Below are 13,403 nucleotides of genomic sequence, written 5' to 3' on the forward strand. Positions count from 1 at the left end.
GGCATTTCGGTGCCGGCCATGCCGCCCCTAGAAATGTGCCCCCGCCACCCCAGCTCGCCTCCGCCTGTTCCCCTGAGCGTGCCGCTGCTGCTCTGCTTCTCCCCCCTCCCTCCCAGGCTTGCCACGTGAAACAGCTGTTTCGTGCGGCAAGCCTGGGAGGGAGGGAGGGAGGAGAAGCCGAGTGGCGGCGCACTCGGGGGAGGCGACGGTGGTGGAGTGGAGGTGAGCTGGGGCAGGGAGGGGTTCCTCTACCCCCCCCCATTACTTTCTGCGCTCTCCCCGACCCTCGCTCACCTCTGCTTCACCTGCTCCCCTGAACGCTGCCTCTCCCTCGCCTGAGAGGGAGCGGGGAGAAGCGGAGAGGCAGCGTATTCAGGGGAGCAGGTGGAGCGGAGGTGAGCTAGGGTGGGGGGTTGTGTGGGGGGAGCCGCAGGAAGCAATGAGGGGGGGAATGCAGCACACCCAGGGGAGGAGGCAGGGCTGGGGATTTGGGGAAGGAGTTGGGAACGGGCGGAGTTGGGGGGAGCCGGGGGCGGGAGGGCACGAAAAAAAAGCAGGAGTGCCCAAAATTTTTTTTGCTTGGGGCTGCAAAAATCTTAGAGCCGGCCCTGCAGATACATATCAACATCCTGGAGCTGTGGGCTGTCCGCCTTGCCTGTTGGGCCTTCCTGCCCCTCTTTTGATCTCACCATGTGCAGCTGATGTCCAACAACATGACAGCAGTTATCTATATCAATAAACAGGGCGGAACCTGATCCCCCGCCCTTTGTTCGGAAGCCATCCTCCTGTGAAAGTTGTATCTCCGGCACAACATCACGCTGCAGGCTGTTCATCTTCCAGGTATCAGAAACTCCTTGGCAGACATGCTCAGCTGCCCCTTCCATGCCAGCCACAAGTGGGAATGTCACAACTCCGCTCCCCAGTCCCTCTTCCACCTGTGGGGCACGCCGATTTGGGACCTCTTTGACACAGCAGAGAATCACAAGCTTCCCTTCTTTTGCTCCAGGGGAGCCCTTGGCCTGGGCCCCCAGGGCAATGACCTCCTCATTCCCTGGATCCCCGACTTCTGCTACACCTTCACCCCTATTCCCCTGATTCCCCAAGTCCTTTGCAAGGTGCGGCGCGATCACAGGACTCTTCTCCTCACAGCCCCATCCTGGCCTCGCCAGTATTGCTACATGGCTCTCGTCCACCTCTCCATTCACCCTTCGAGCCATCTCCCAGACATTCCAGATCTCCTCTAGGCCATCTGCATCATCCCAACCCAGGCCCTCTCTATCTTATGGCCTGGTACACCGGACCCTCGCTAGAATGCAGGATTAGGGATCCATGTGCGGTACCACGTTAACGTGGGGACTGCGTTAAAATAAATTGCAATTAAAATAATTAAATTTGGGATCCAGGTCCACGACCGTGTTATATGCGAATTCGCGCTATATAGATGTGCGTTATAGCGAGGGTCCGGTTTATTTGGATGGGGCTTATGCGTAGACAATGCATGCTCCTCTCCTGTTCGTGGCATCCTTACCCATAGTCACCATTCATCTACTAGGGTCTGTTACCAAGCCAAATGGCTCCATTTTACTACCTGAGTGCGGCGCTGATGGCTCCATCTGGACTCCATTTCCATTCCCGTCATTCTGTATTACCTCCTCCATCTTTGCCAGTCGGGCCTCACCCACTCCTCCTTTCACATCCATCTGGCATCGCTCAGTGCCTTTCTTCCTCCTGTGGATGGTTTCCTCTGTCTTCACTCACCCAACTACCTCCCACTTCCTTCGCAGCCTTTTCCATGCCTTCCCTGCTGTCCGAAAGCCTACTCCTTCCTGGGACGTTAACCTCATCCTCTCCACACTCACCAAGCTGCTCTTTGAACCACTCGTGACCTGCTCCCTGGCTCATCTTTCCATGAACGTGATCTTTTTGGTCACCATCACCTCTGCGAGGTGAGTTAGCAAACTGGCGGCCATGATGGCAGACCCTCCCTTTACAGTTTTTCACAAGGACAAGGTCTTCCTCCATCTCCATCCCAAATTCCTCCCCAAGGTCGCCTCCCTGGTTCACCTCAACCAGTGCATGCATCTCCCTACCTTCTACCCTAAACTAAGCCTCTCCCTGGGAATGTGCTTTTCACACCATAGAGGTCCACCGGGCATTGGCCTTTTACCTCCAGCACACCTGCAAATTCCAGGCCTCCCCCAGTTCTTTAGAGCTATTCCAGAGTGTTGCCACAGCTGCACCCTTTCATCACAACAACTTTCCAAACGGATTTCTCGCTGCATCGTGGGCTGCTACACACTCTCCCATAACACTCTCACACACACCCCTGGAAATCGCAGCTTACTCCACAGGGGTACATGCTGCTATGTCAGCCTTCTTAGCAGATGTCCTGTGGCATGATATTTACAGAGTGGCCACCTGGGCCTCACCAAAGGCTCTTAAGCAAAATAAGCTGTCGTGGGATAAGAGGGAAGATCCTCTCATGGATCGATAACTGGTTAAAAGATAAGAAAAAAAGGGTAGGAATAAATGGTCAGTTTTCAGAATGGAGAGAGGTAAATAGTGGTGTCCCCCAGGGGTCTGTACTGGGACCAGTCCTATTCAACATATTCATAAATGAACTGTAAAGAAGGGACAAACAGTGAGGTGGCAAAATTTGCAGATCATATAAAACTACTCAAGGTAGTTAAGTCCCAGGCAGACTGCAAAGCGCTACAAAAGGATCTCTCAAAACTGGGTGACTGGGCAACAAAATGGCAGATGAAATTCAGTGTTGTTAAATGCAAAGTAATGCATATTGGTAAACATAATCCCAACTATACATATAAAATGACGGGGTCTAAATTAACTGTTACCACTCAAGAAAGAGATCTTGGAGTCATTATGGATAATTCTCTGAAAACATCCACTCAATGTGCAGCAGCAGTCAAAAAAGTGAACAGAATGTTGGGTATCATTAAGAAAGGGATAGATAATAAGACAGAAAATATCATATTGCCACTATATAAATCCATGGTACGCCCACATCTTGAATACTGCGTGCAAATGTGGTCACTCCATCTCAAAAAAGATATATTGGAATTGGAAAAGGTTCAGAAAAGGGCAACAAAGATGATTAGGGTTATGGAACGGCTGCCATTTGAGGAGCGATTAATAAAACTGGGACTTTTCAGCTTGGAAAAGAGACAACTAAGGGGGGCTACGATAGAGGTCTATAAAATCATGACTGGTGTGGAGAAGATAAATAAGGAAATGTTATTTACTCCTTCTCATAACACAAGAACTAGGGGTCACTAAATGAAATTAATAGGCAGCAGGTTTAAAACAAACAAAAGGAAGTATTTTTTCGCATAACGCACAGTCAACCTGTGGAACTCTTTGCCAGAGGATGTTGTGAAGGCCAAGACTGTAACAGGGTTCAAAAAAAGAACTAGATAAGTTCATGGAGGATAGGTCCATCAATGGCTATTAGCCAGGATGGGCAGGGATGGTGTCCCTAGCCTCTGTTTGCCAGGAATAGGAGACGGGATGGATCACTTGATGATTACCTGTTCTGTTCATTTCCCCTGAGGCATCTGGTATTGGGCACTGTCGGAAGACAGGATACTGGGCTAGATGCACCATTGGTCTGACCCAGTGTGACCGTTGTTATGTTCTTAAAAACAAGAGGTGTCAGGTATCTGTGTTAAGAACTGGCCTCACAAAGACACAGGAGCTTTCAACTGAGACTAAGACAAAGGAACAGAGACAGAGAAAGGAAGTAAAATGGTTCCTACAGCAGCATGGCTCAAGGGAGCCCTGATGTTGGCCAGTCTAAAATCTGTCCTAGGGCTGGTCTACAGTGAAGAGTTGCACCAGCATAGCTATGTCTCTCAGAGGTGTGAAAAATCCATATTCCTGAGGGAGAGACAAAGGGCATGTCTACACTATGAAATTAGGTCTATTTTATAGAAGTCTATCTTTAGTAAGCCGTTTTATACAGTCGATCATCCGTGTCCCCACTAAGCGCATTAGGTCGACGGAGTGCGTCCTCAATACCGTGGCTAGCATAGACTCAAGGAGTGGTGCACTGTGGGTAGCTATCCCACAGTCTCCGCTGCCCATTGGAATTCTGGGTTAAGCTCCCAATGCCTGATGGGGCAAAAATATTGTCATGGGTGATTTTGGGTACATATCGTCAGTCTCCCCTCCCTCCCTCCTTGAAAGCAACGGCAAACAATCGTTTCGCACCTTTTTTCCTGTGTTATCCATGCAGACACCGTAGCATGGCAAGCATGGAGCCCGCTCAGCTGCACACTGCTTTTGTGAGCATTGTAAACACTTCTCACATTATCCTCCACTATGTGCAGAGACTAGCTCGGAGCCGCCAGCACGAGGATGATTATGAGGAGGACATGGACACAGACGTTCCTGAAAGCACGGGATGTGGCAATTGGGATATCATGGCGGCATTGGGGCATGTTGATATAGTGGAACGCCAATTCTGGGCCTGGCAAACAAGCACAGACTGGTGGGACTGCATAGTGTTGCAGGTATGGGATGATTCCCAGTGGCTGCAAAACTTTCACGTGTGTAAGGCCACTTTCATGGAACTTTGTGAGTTGCTTTCCCCCGCCCTGAATCACAGGAATACCAAGATGAGACCTGCCCTGATAGTTGAGAAGCGAGTGGCGATAGCCCTGTGGAAGCTTGCAACACCTGACTGCTACCGGTCAGTCGGGAATCAATTCAGAGTGGGAAAACCTACAGTGGGGGCTGCTGGATCCAAGTAGCCAGGGCAATCAATAACCTGCTAACAAAGGTAGTGACTCTTGGAAATGTACAGCTCATAGTGGATAGCTTTGCTGCAATGCGGTTCCCTAACTGTGGTGGGGCGATAGACAGAACCCATATCCCTATCTTGGCACCGGACCACCTTGCCAAACAGTACATAAACTGCACTGTAAGTGCATAAACTTACCTAGGAAGGTGGTGGAATCTCCTTCCTTAGAGGTTTTTAAGGTCAGGCTTGGTCCTGCTTTGAGCAGGGGGTTGGACTAGATGACCTCCTGAGGTCCCTTCCAACCCTGATATTCTATGATTCTATGCAAGGAGTACTTCTCAATGGTATTGCAAGTACTGGTGGATCACAAGGGCCGTTTCACCAACATCAGTGTGGGATGATCGGGAAAGGTGCATGACACTCACATCTTTTGGAACTCCAGGCTGTTCGAAAAGCTGCAAGAAGGGACTTTCTTCACAGACCAGAAAATTACCGTTGGGGATGTTGAAATGCCAACAGTTATCCTTGGGACCCAGCCTACCCCTTGCTCCCTACACAGGCAGCCTGGACAGCAGTAAGGAGCAGTTCAACTATAGGCTGAGAAAGTGCAGAACGGTGGTAGAATGTGCCTTTGGATGTTTAAAAGGGCACTGGTGCTGTTTGCTGAGTAGGTTAGACCTCAGCAAAAGCAATATTCCCATTGTTATTGCTGCTTGCTGTGTGCTCCATAATATCTGTGAGAGTAAGGGGGAGACGTTTATGGCAAGGTGGAAGGTTGAGGCAAATCACCGGGTGGCCAATTTTGAACAGCCAGACACCAGGGCAATTAGAAGAGCACACCAAGGTGCGCTGCGCATCAGAGAGGCTTTCAAAAACAGTTTCATGACTGACCAGGCTACGGTGTGACAGTTGTGTGTGTTTGTCCTTGATGCAAAGCCACCCCCTGTGGTGAATGTACTTCCCTGTAAGTCAATCCCGCCCCCTTTGACCACAGCTGGCACAGGAAATAAAGTCCCTGTTTTTCTGAATCCATTCATTCATCTCCTCCTGCGTGTTCCGATCACGCTATCTGTATGCTTTCCTGGCCTCTGCCACCGAATGCCTCCATGCATTCAGCTGTGCCCTATCAGTGCAGGAGGACTGCACGAGCTCTGAAAACATATCATCGCAAGTGTGTTTTTTTCACCTTCTGATCTGTGATACTCTCAGGGTTGGAGTTGATACGGGGAGCATAGAAACATTTTCAGCTGAAGTGGGGGAGAAAAGGGAAAGTAGAATTTAAGAAAATGCATTTCTGAGAACAAAAGGGAGACTCTTTCACAGTGAATCAAGCAATTCACAGCAAACAACACATGTGTTTTAGGTACAAGGTCGCATTTTGCTTTTTATATTGAGCACCTGCCAGTATGGTGACACATCACACATGGCTGGGCAACAGAATTCTCTTTCCAGGCAGCCATGGTAAGCCAAAGGGTACGTGGGGTTGGCTTCTTCCGCTTTCATAACGTGTGGGAATGGTTTCAAACTGCAGCACCCTCTGTTCCCATAGCAACCAATGCCGGTTGGATTTGCCGTTTAAAAGGAGGGGCTGCAGTTTTGGGGTGGATGTGCAGCACACCCCTCCCCCCTGCATGGCTGTTCTCCGGGATGATCCCTTTTAGCCAAGTGCAAACAGCCCAGCATGACCGGGGTCTAATGTGCCAGGGATCACCAAAGAGGGGATTACTGTTCCCTTACAAAAAGTCCCCTGTTTCAACCAGGTGACCGTGAATGATATCACTCTCCTGAGGCTGACACAGAAAGATAAAGACCGAATGTTGCATGAACACAACAAAAACCCAGGACCATTCGTTGCCATGCTTTGTGCTGCAATGATTCCAGACTACTTGCTATTGGCTTGGCATGGTAAAGTGTCCTACCGCGGAGGACAAAATAAGGCAGCCCTCCCCAGAAACCTTCTGCAAAGACTTGCAGAGTACCTCCAGGAGAGCTTCATGGAGATGTCCCTAGAGGATTCTTGCTACATCCCCAAACATATTAACAGATTTTTCCTATAGCTTTACTGGCTGCAAATGCATCCCAATTGTTCAGGGCAAATCAAACATTAAACACAATTGCTTTTAACACCTGTAGTTTAGTTACAAATATGCGCTCACCAGAGGTGCCTTCTTCACTTCAGGGTCTGGGAACAATATACCCTGGGAGGTATTGGCTCCAGGATGATGAAACGATCCTGGCTGGTGGGGAGAACAGATTCTCCACTTACCTGCTGCGCATTCTCCTCCTCTTCCTCATCCACAAAAACCTCCTCCGTGTTGTGTGAGGCTGCCACCTTGCAGGTGTCCACAGACAGTCATGGGGTAGTGGTAGGGTCTAGGTCCCCCCCTAGAATGGCATGCAGCTGATCATAGAAGCGGCATGTCTAGGGCTCTGACCTTGAGCTACTGTTTGCCTCCTTTGTCTTTTGGTAGGCTTGCCTGAGCTCCTTAATTTTCACGCGGCACTGCTGTGTGTCCCTGGTGTAGCCTCTGTCCACCATACCCTGTGCAATTTTGGTATATATATCAGCATTTCTTCTGCTGGACTGGAGTTCTGCCTGCACAGATTCTTCTCCCCATACAGCAATCAGCTCCAATGTCTCTCGTTCGCTCCATGCTGGAGCTCGTTTGCAATTCTGGGACTGCATGGTCACCTGTTCTGCTGACCTCGCCACGCTGACCAAACAGGAAATGTTTCAGAGTAGCAGCCATGTTAGTCTGTATCCGCAAAAAGAAAAGGAATACTTGTGGCACCTTAGAGACTCAAATAAATGCTCAAATAAATTTGTTAGTCTCTAAGGTGCCACAAGTACTCCTTTTCTTCAAACAGGAAATGAAATTCAAAAGTTCCCAGTGCTTTTCCTGTGTACCTGGCTAGTGTATCGGAGTTGAAAGTGCTGTCCAGAGCGGTCACATTGGAGCACTCTGGGATAGCTCCCGGAGGCCAATACCATCAAATTGCACAGTGCTGCGTCTACATTACCCCAAATTCGACCCAGGAAGGTTGATTTTAGCACTACTCCCCTCGTTGGGGAGGAGTACAGCAATCGATTTTAAGAGCCCTTTAGATTGGCGGAATGGGGTTGGTTGTGTAGGCGCATTCCTTATAAAATCGACCTAACGTGGCTAAATTAGACCTAACCTCATAGTGTAGACCAGGCCGTAGTTAAAACACCCTAATCCCCAGAGTAGAGAGTGCTAGGTTGATGGAGGAATTCTTTCATTGACCTAGCTAACACCTCTCAGGGAGGTGGATTACATACAGTGATGGAAGACCCACTCTCATCACTGTAGTAAGTGTCTACACTGAAACACTACAGCGGTGCAGCTGTGACGCTAGTTTTTTAAGTCTGGACATAGCCTTATCCTTTGCTTCTCTGTGTTAACTTAAGAACTTCCTGATGCTGTGTTCCAGGATGCAACTAGGAGTATCCCAGTTGACTAATAAACCCTAGTCTGTTTTTGATAAGGCTGCATGGAGCTGCAGCAGATACTTGCTGAAGTGCATTGATCGCTGAAGAGGGTAAAAGTCTCTTAAAAGGAATGTGCTTTAGCCAGACTAGATGGGCAAAGCTTAAGGTGAGAAGTGGGAGTGCTGGAGCCTGGCAGCACAGTCTAGGAGACATTGAGACCATGCAGCTTATCCTTATGGAAAAGTGTAAACCCTTGGGGGTTTTGCACACTGATGGGGTCCTCCCAGGGGACTATTTACAAGCCAGGGCATAGCATGGATTCTGTGCATTAGTGACAGTATGCAATGCACTAAATGTCCCCTGCCTTGTTCTGTAACAACAGTTATATTTGCTCAGCTTTTCAAAGCAGTGCAGGGGATTTGGTCATTGCTTTTAATGACGTAAAGTCCCCTGCACTGCTTTGAAAATCTCAACCATTTTAAGATTTGTTTTTCCCCATTAATTGTTCAAATCTTTTTATATTTTCTTGCAGATATTGAAAAAGTACCTCAAGTTTTTGGCCAATTTTGAGCCTTCAGTTTTCTCCCCTTTCCTAATTTATTAATTGACTGACTTTCTCCATAGCAGTTCTTTCCCTGTTGGGAAATGGAGTGGGCTCAGGAGAGGTATGGATTTTGGATAAAGACAGCACTTTAGTAAGCATTTTTGGTTAAGATCCTGACAATTTAATGCTGGTGAGGAAGCCATGTAGACATTGCTGGGACACTTTGACTCCAGGTATGTTGGAGGGTTACATGCAGATTATAAGAAATGTGGTAAGGAATTGTTGCATCTTTGTTACAGGTGATGACTGATGTGGTTGGGAACCCTGAGGAGGAGCGTAGAGCTGAATTTTATCATGAGCCCTGGTCCCAGGAGGCTGTGAGCAGATATTTCTACTGCAAGGTAAGGAGGAAATGTAATTTAGCCTGCTTGTGGCATGCATGCTGGCTAACTGGGCATGGGCAGAGTGAATCCTCCTGCCTACTGATTGATAATGTGTGAATCTGCAGAATTGTACAGACTTATAATTTTTATTCTTTCAGATCCAACAGCGCCGGCAGGAACTGGAACAGTCTCTGGGAGTGCGTAACACATAAACTTTATTTACAGTCTCCCATTGGCATCATGAACCTAGAGCCAGTGGACGTCTAAGTGTTACTTAGCTCACTGTTACACATGGACTTGCTTAATGACTGGACAAGAATGTGCCATCAGCAACACCAGTCATAACACCAGCTTTAGTGTGACCCCTGAAAATCCTGCTAATGTGAGTGTCTCAAACCATTCCAGGCCGGAGAGGGCGCAAGATTTCTATTCCCCATAGAGGTGTCCATATTAATAAGGATTAAATGTTCATCCATCTACTTGCATCATTGAGTTTTAGTAGAAAGTTCAGACACTACACAGCAAACTTATTGGACTATACCATATATTCATGGGTGCGGGGGGGATGCTAGATGTTACAGGAGACTGTGGATGTGGAGAAACAAAGGCAGTTCTCATTCTTCATGGTTTCAGCTGTGATCTGAGAGTCTCCTATGACAACTTTCTGCACTGATAATTCCCTGAAAATGGACAAAATGTTCTACCAGCTGTGGAATCATTCAGTTACCCAAACACAGCTTCCATTCCAACTGGAACTGACCAAGGGGCTGTCCTCCCCCATGGGAGAGAAAGATTTCTGTCCATTAAGTGACAAAACATCTAAAAGGAAGAGGTACAGTCAGGCCGTTCATTCTGCAAGACCTTGTCCCCTTGAGTGAAAGATGGAGTGAAGTCCGTTTCACCACACAAGCCAAGAACTCATCATGATGCTCAAATCTGCGATGCTGAGACGAATATAACTGCCTCTATGATAAGAAAACTGCCAGTGGCATCATTGGAGCCAGTAGTGGTTAGGTTGGAGCCAAAAGGAAGCATTCTGGAAAAGTGGAAACGACCTAGTGGTGCTTTGTGTTTATTACTGCTTTAGCTACAGTTAGTATTACTGGAAGGCTAAAATGTAAGGTATCTGATTTTATTACCTTTGTGCTGTGCTGGCTGTAACATAAGGAACAGTGCTCAAGAGATGTTTCCTCCTGATCACTGAAGTGCTGCAGAGTCCAAGATGTGCAACTTCATAGCATGTAAGAAAATTGCAGTGACTTCTCTTCTCTGACTCCATGGATGAACCCTATGTTTCAACCACAGATGTAGAACCTATACCAGAAAAAACTTTCAGCCCGTTTATTTAATCTGTAACTGTACTTCAGGATGCTGCTGGGTTACAAGCACTATCTGCCACAATCAAGTTCCAGCAGTAGAGATTGAGAACTCCTAGAAAAAACAACTTCCCTCGAGAAGTATAGGAGATCCAGGCTATGAAAATTACAACCTATTAAACAGCCAAGAGGCAGGGAGTAGTGGCACATGCCCACCCCTTGAACACTGAATCTATGTTGCACCCAGGTCAGTCTGTAATAATAACCCAACATGATTCCCAGCCCAAAAAGCAGTTGCCAAAGTTGAATGAATGACATATTGATGATTGATAAATCAAACTCCTCTTCTGGGATACTCCTACTTGCATCCTTTTCTTCACTCTCATGCAAGGAAAAATAAGTTCAGGTTTGTAGTGCACTGTTCTTCTCAACAATGTAGTTTGTTTTAATATTGCTATCTCCTCCTCTGTCATCTTTGCAGGTCTTCCCTGTTGGGGAATTGTCCTCTTCTGGTGTACTCCTGAGTTTCCTTTGTCCAATTCTGGAAGGGGACATCCATGCCTCTTCATTTAACCTCTCTGCTTTTGTATACCATAGTTTTCACTCTGACCATTGTGTTCAGAGACCTGTTTGAGCATTTGAATTTGGATTGTGATGATGTACCAGTCAGTACTATCTTATAAATTAATTTGGTGTGAGACAGATCCCTGCTTTGTCCTGGATAGTGAGGCCTTTTATTGTAAATGGGGGAGCACGCTCCTCAATGCTTGGGCTAAACCGTCTCAATGTTAAAACCACTCCAGTCCTGCAGTCTTAAGCTAAGGCTAGAGTGGGAATGTGAGGTTCCTGGGATGTGAAAGATATTCAGCTCTCATTTACTCCATTAACCTGACCACAGGCAAAACATTCTGAGGGGAAACAGAGTGAGTTATCTGCAACTGTGCTTCCATATTTATTAGGCTGCTGTATCAGTTGTGTGCATGCTGTCCAGTGTGTAGGCTCTTTTCAGCACATGTTAAACAGAGCAGCTACATTTAGAGGATGGGTTCAGTCTCCAGTAGTAAGAAATACATAAATAATACTTGTTTGTTTGTTTGTGTGAGGAAAGGAAGAGCAGGGGCTGGGGCATAGGTATGCAGCACATAGAATCATAGAATAACAGAGTTGGAAGGGACCTCTGGAGGCCATCTAGTCCAACCCCCTGCCCAGAGCAGGACCAATCCCAACTAAATCATACCAGCCAGGGCTTTGTCAAGCCTGACCTTAAAAACTTCTAAGGAAGGGGATTCCACCACCTCCCTAGGTAACGCATTCCAGTGTTTCACCACCCTCCTAGTGAAAAAGTTTTTCCTAATATCTAACCTAAACCTCCCCCACTGCAACTTGAGACCATTACTCCTTGTCCTGTCATCTGCTATCACTGAGAATAGTCTAGATCCATCCTCTTTGGATCCACCTTTCAGGTAGTTAAAAGCAGCTATCAAATCCCCCCTCATTCTTCTCTTCCGTAGACTAAACAATCCCAGCTCCCTCAGCCTCTCCTCATAAGTCATGTGTTCCAGTCCCCTAATCATTTTTGTTGCCCTTCGCTGGACTCTCTCCAATTTTTCCATATCCTTCTTGTAGTGTGGGGCCCAAAACTGGACACAGTACTCCAGATGAGGCCTCACCAATGTCGAATAGAGGGGAACGATCATGTCTCTCGATCTGCTGGCAGAGAACATGTGCCAGAGAACTTTAGATTAGGTAAATTTTCCCCTTCAGGTGCCAGATGATCGTGTGTTGAGATTCCAGCTGTGCTGCCTCCTCTAATAAGAGAAGATGGAGTGGTAACAGCCCGTCTTCCTTATACAAGTCTGACACAGTCCAGGATTTAATTGGACATTTCTATTGCCCCATGTCTGTACTTTCACGTCAGGTTATTCAGAATCTCCATTAGTGTTGTTGCTTCCAACTTACATATTTCTACCACTGCAGTATGTTACTGCCATAGACTAACTAGGGATAACACTGAATGTATCCAGCTAGAGGTTGTATTCTCAGAGTCTCCCCCAATGTAGTCCAGAATTATATTCCCCAATGATTATTCTTAAGAGTGGCTGACAGCTATCTCCCTTGGCTAAATTGAGTATGGGAGTTTGATTTTTATCATTGTTTAGAAACAGTCCTGCACCTAGTCTTTTACCGAGGAAGTAAAGAGAGAAACAGTCCCTTGTATTATGGCTGTACAGCCAGGAGGAGCCTGAGCCAGTACTGTAAGCAAGAAGGAAAATTGCATGTAGGGAGAAACAATACAGCAGGATTGGGTAGAAGCCGAACAGCACTGTAATCATGGCAGAATTTGAAAAATAAACTAAATTGAATTAACTTAATTAATGGATAGAAGATGTTAGGAAGGCTCTGGGGAAAGCTCTCAGCAGATGATGAAAGAGGCAAATCCTGCCTGGTGCAGGAAAAAGGGCCTACATGGACTAAAAGATCCCTTCTGGCTATTCTATTTTGATGCTGTAGGACAACACAAATCTATGCAGGGTGCAACAAAGGAATCTAGCATCTGTCAGAGAAAGGGGGTAGATAACAGCATATAGGTCCATATCTATATATATATGGTGTAAACTAGAACCTATAGCAGATGACTGGAAAAGGTTTAGTGCAGAATCCATGGTGTTCCAATGCATGGGGACAAGGAAGGTGCATCTTGGAGTTGAACTGTGAAATTGGCAGGTTTGTAACACTCTTTTAGTTATCCCTACTTTGCACAGTGGGTAAGGATTGCCACAGAGGCAATGGTTCCTAGAAAGTACAGAATGAAAAGACCTATTTGGCCATCTAGGCAGTTCCCGCAAATGAGTGGTGGAATTCAGCGGTGAGAAGACATGGAGCAGAGAGCACTTGAAGTGCCATTAAATCATAGCACAGACTAATCAATGCAATACCATTTGGATAT

General features: G+C 47.0%; 1 protein-coding gene across 8 annotated transcripts in view; it reads left to right on the forward strand.

Moving 5' to 3' along the window:
- The window catches only part of SMARCD3 (SWI/SNF related, matrix associated, actin dependent regulator of chromatin, subfamily d, member 3), a 246,792-nt gene that overhangs the window by 232,659 nt on the left and 730 nt on the right, over positions 1-13,403 (forward strand). For all 8 annotated transcript variants that reach the window (XM_037891523.2, XM_043541891.1, XM_043541889.1 and 5 more), the window contains 2 exons: positions 9,057-9,158; positions 9,299-13,403. The exon at positions 9,299-13,403 is cut by the window's right edge and continues 730 nt beyond it. In XM_037891523.2, coding sequence (XP_037747451.1) covers positions 9,057-9,158; positions 9,299-9,352 — 156 coding nt within the window. In that variant the 3' untranslated portion in view covers positions 9,353-13,403. The remainder of the gene's footprint in view (positions 1-9,056; positions 9,159-9,298) is intronic.

This window comes from Chelonia mydas, chromosome 2, assembly GCF_015237465.2.
Source record: "Chelonia mydas isolate rCheMyd1 chromosome 2, rCheMyd1.pri.v2, whole genome shotgun sequence".
In the NCBI taxonomy this organism is placed as follows: Eukaryota; Metazoa; Chordata; order Testudines; family Cheloniidae; genus Chelonia; species Chelonia mydas.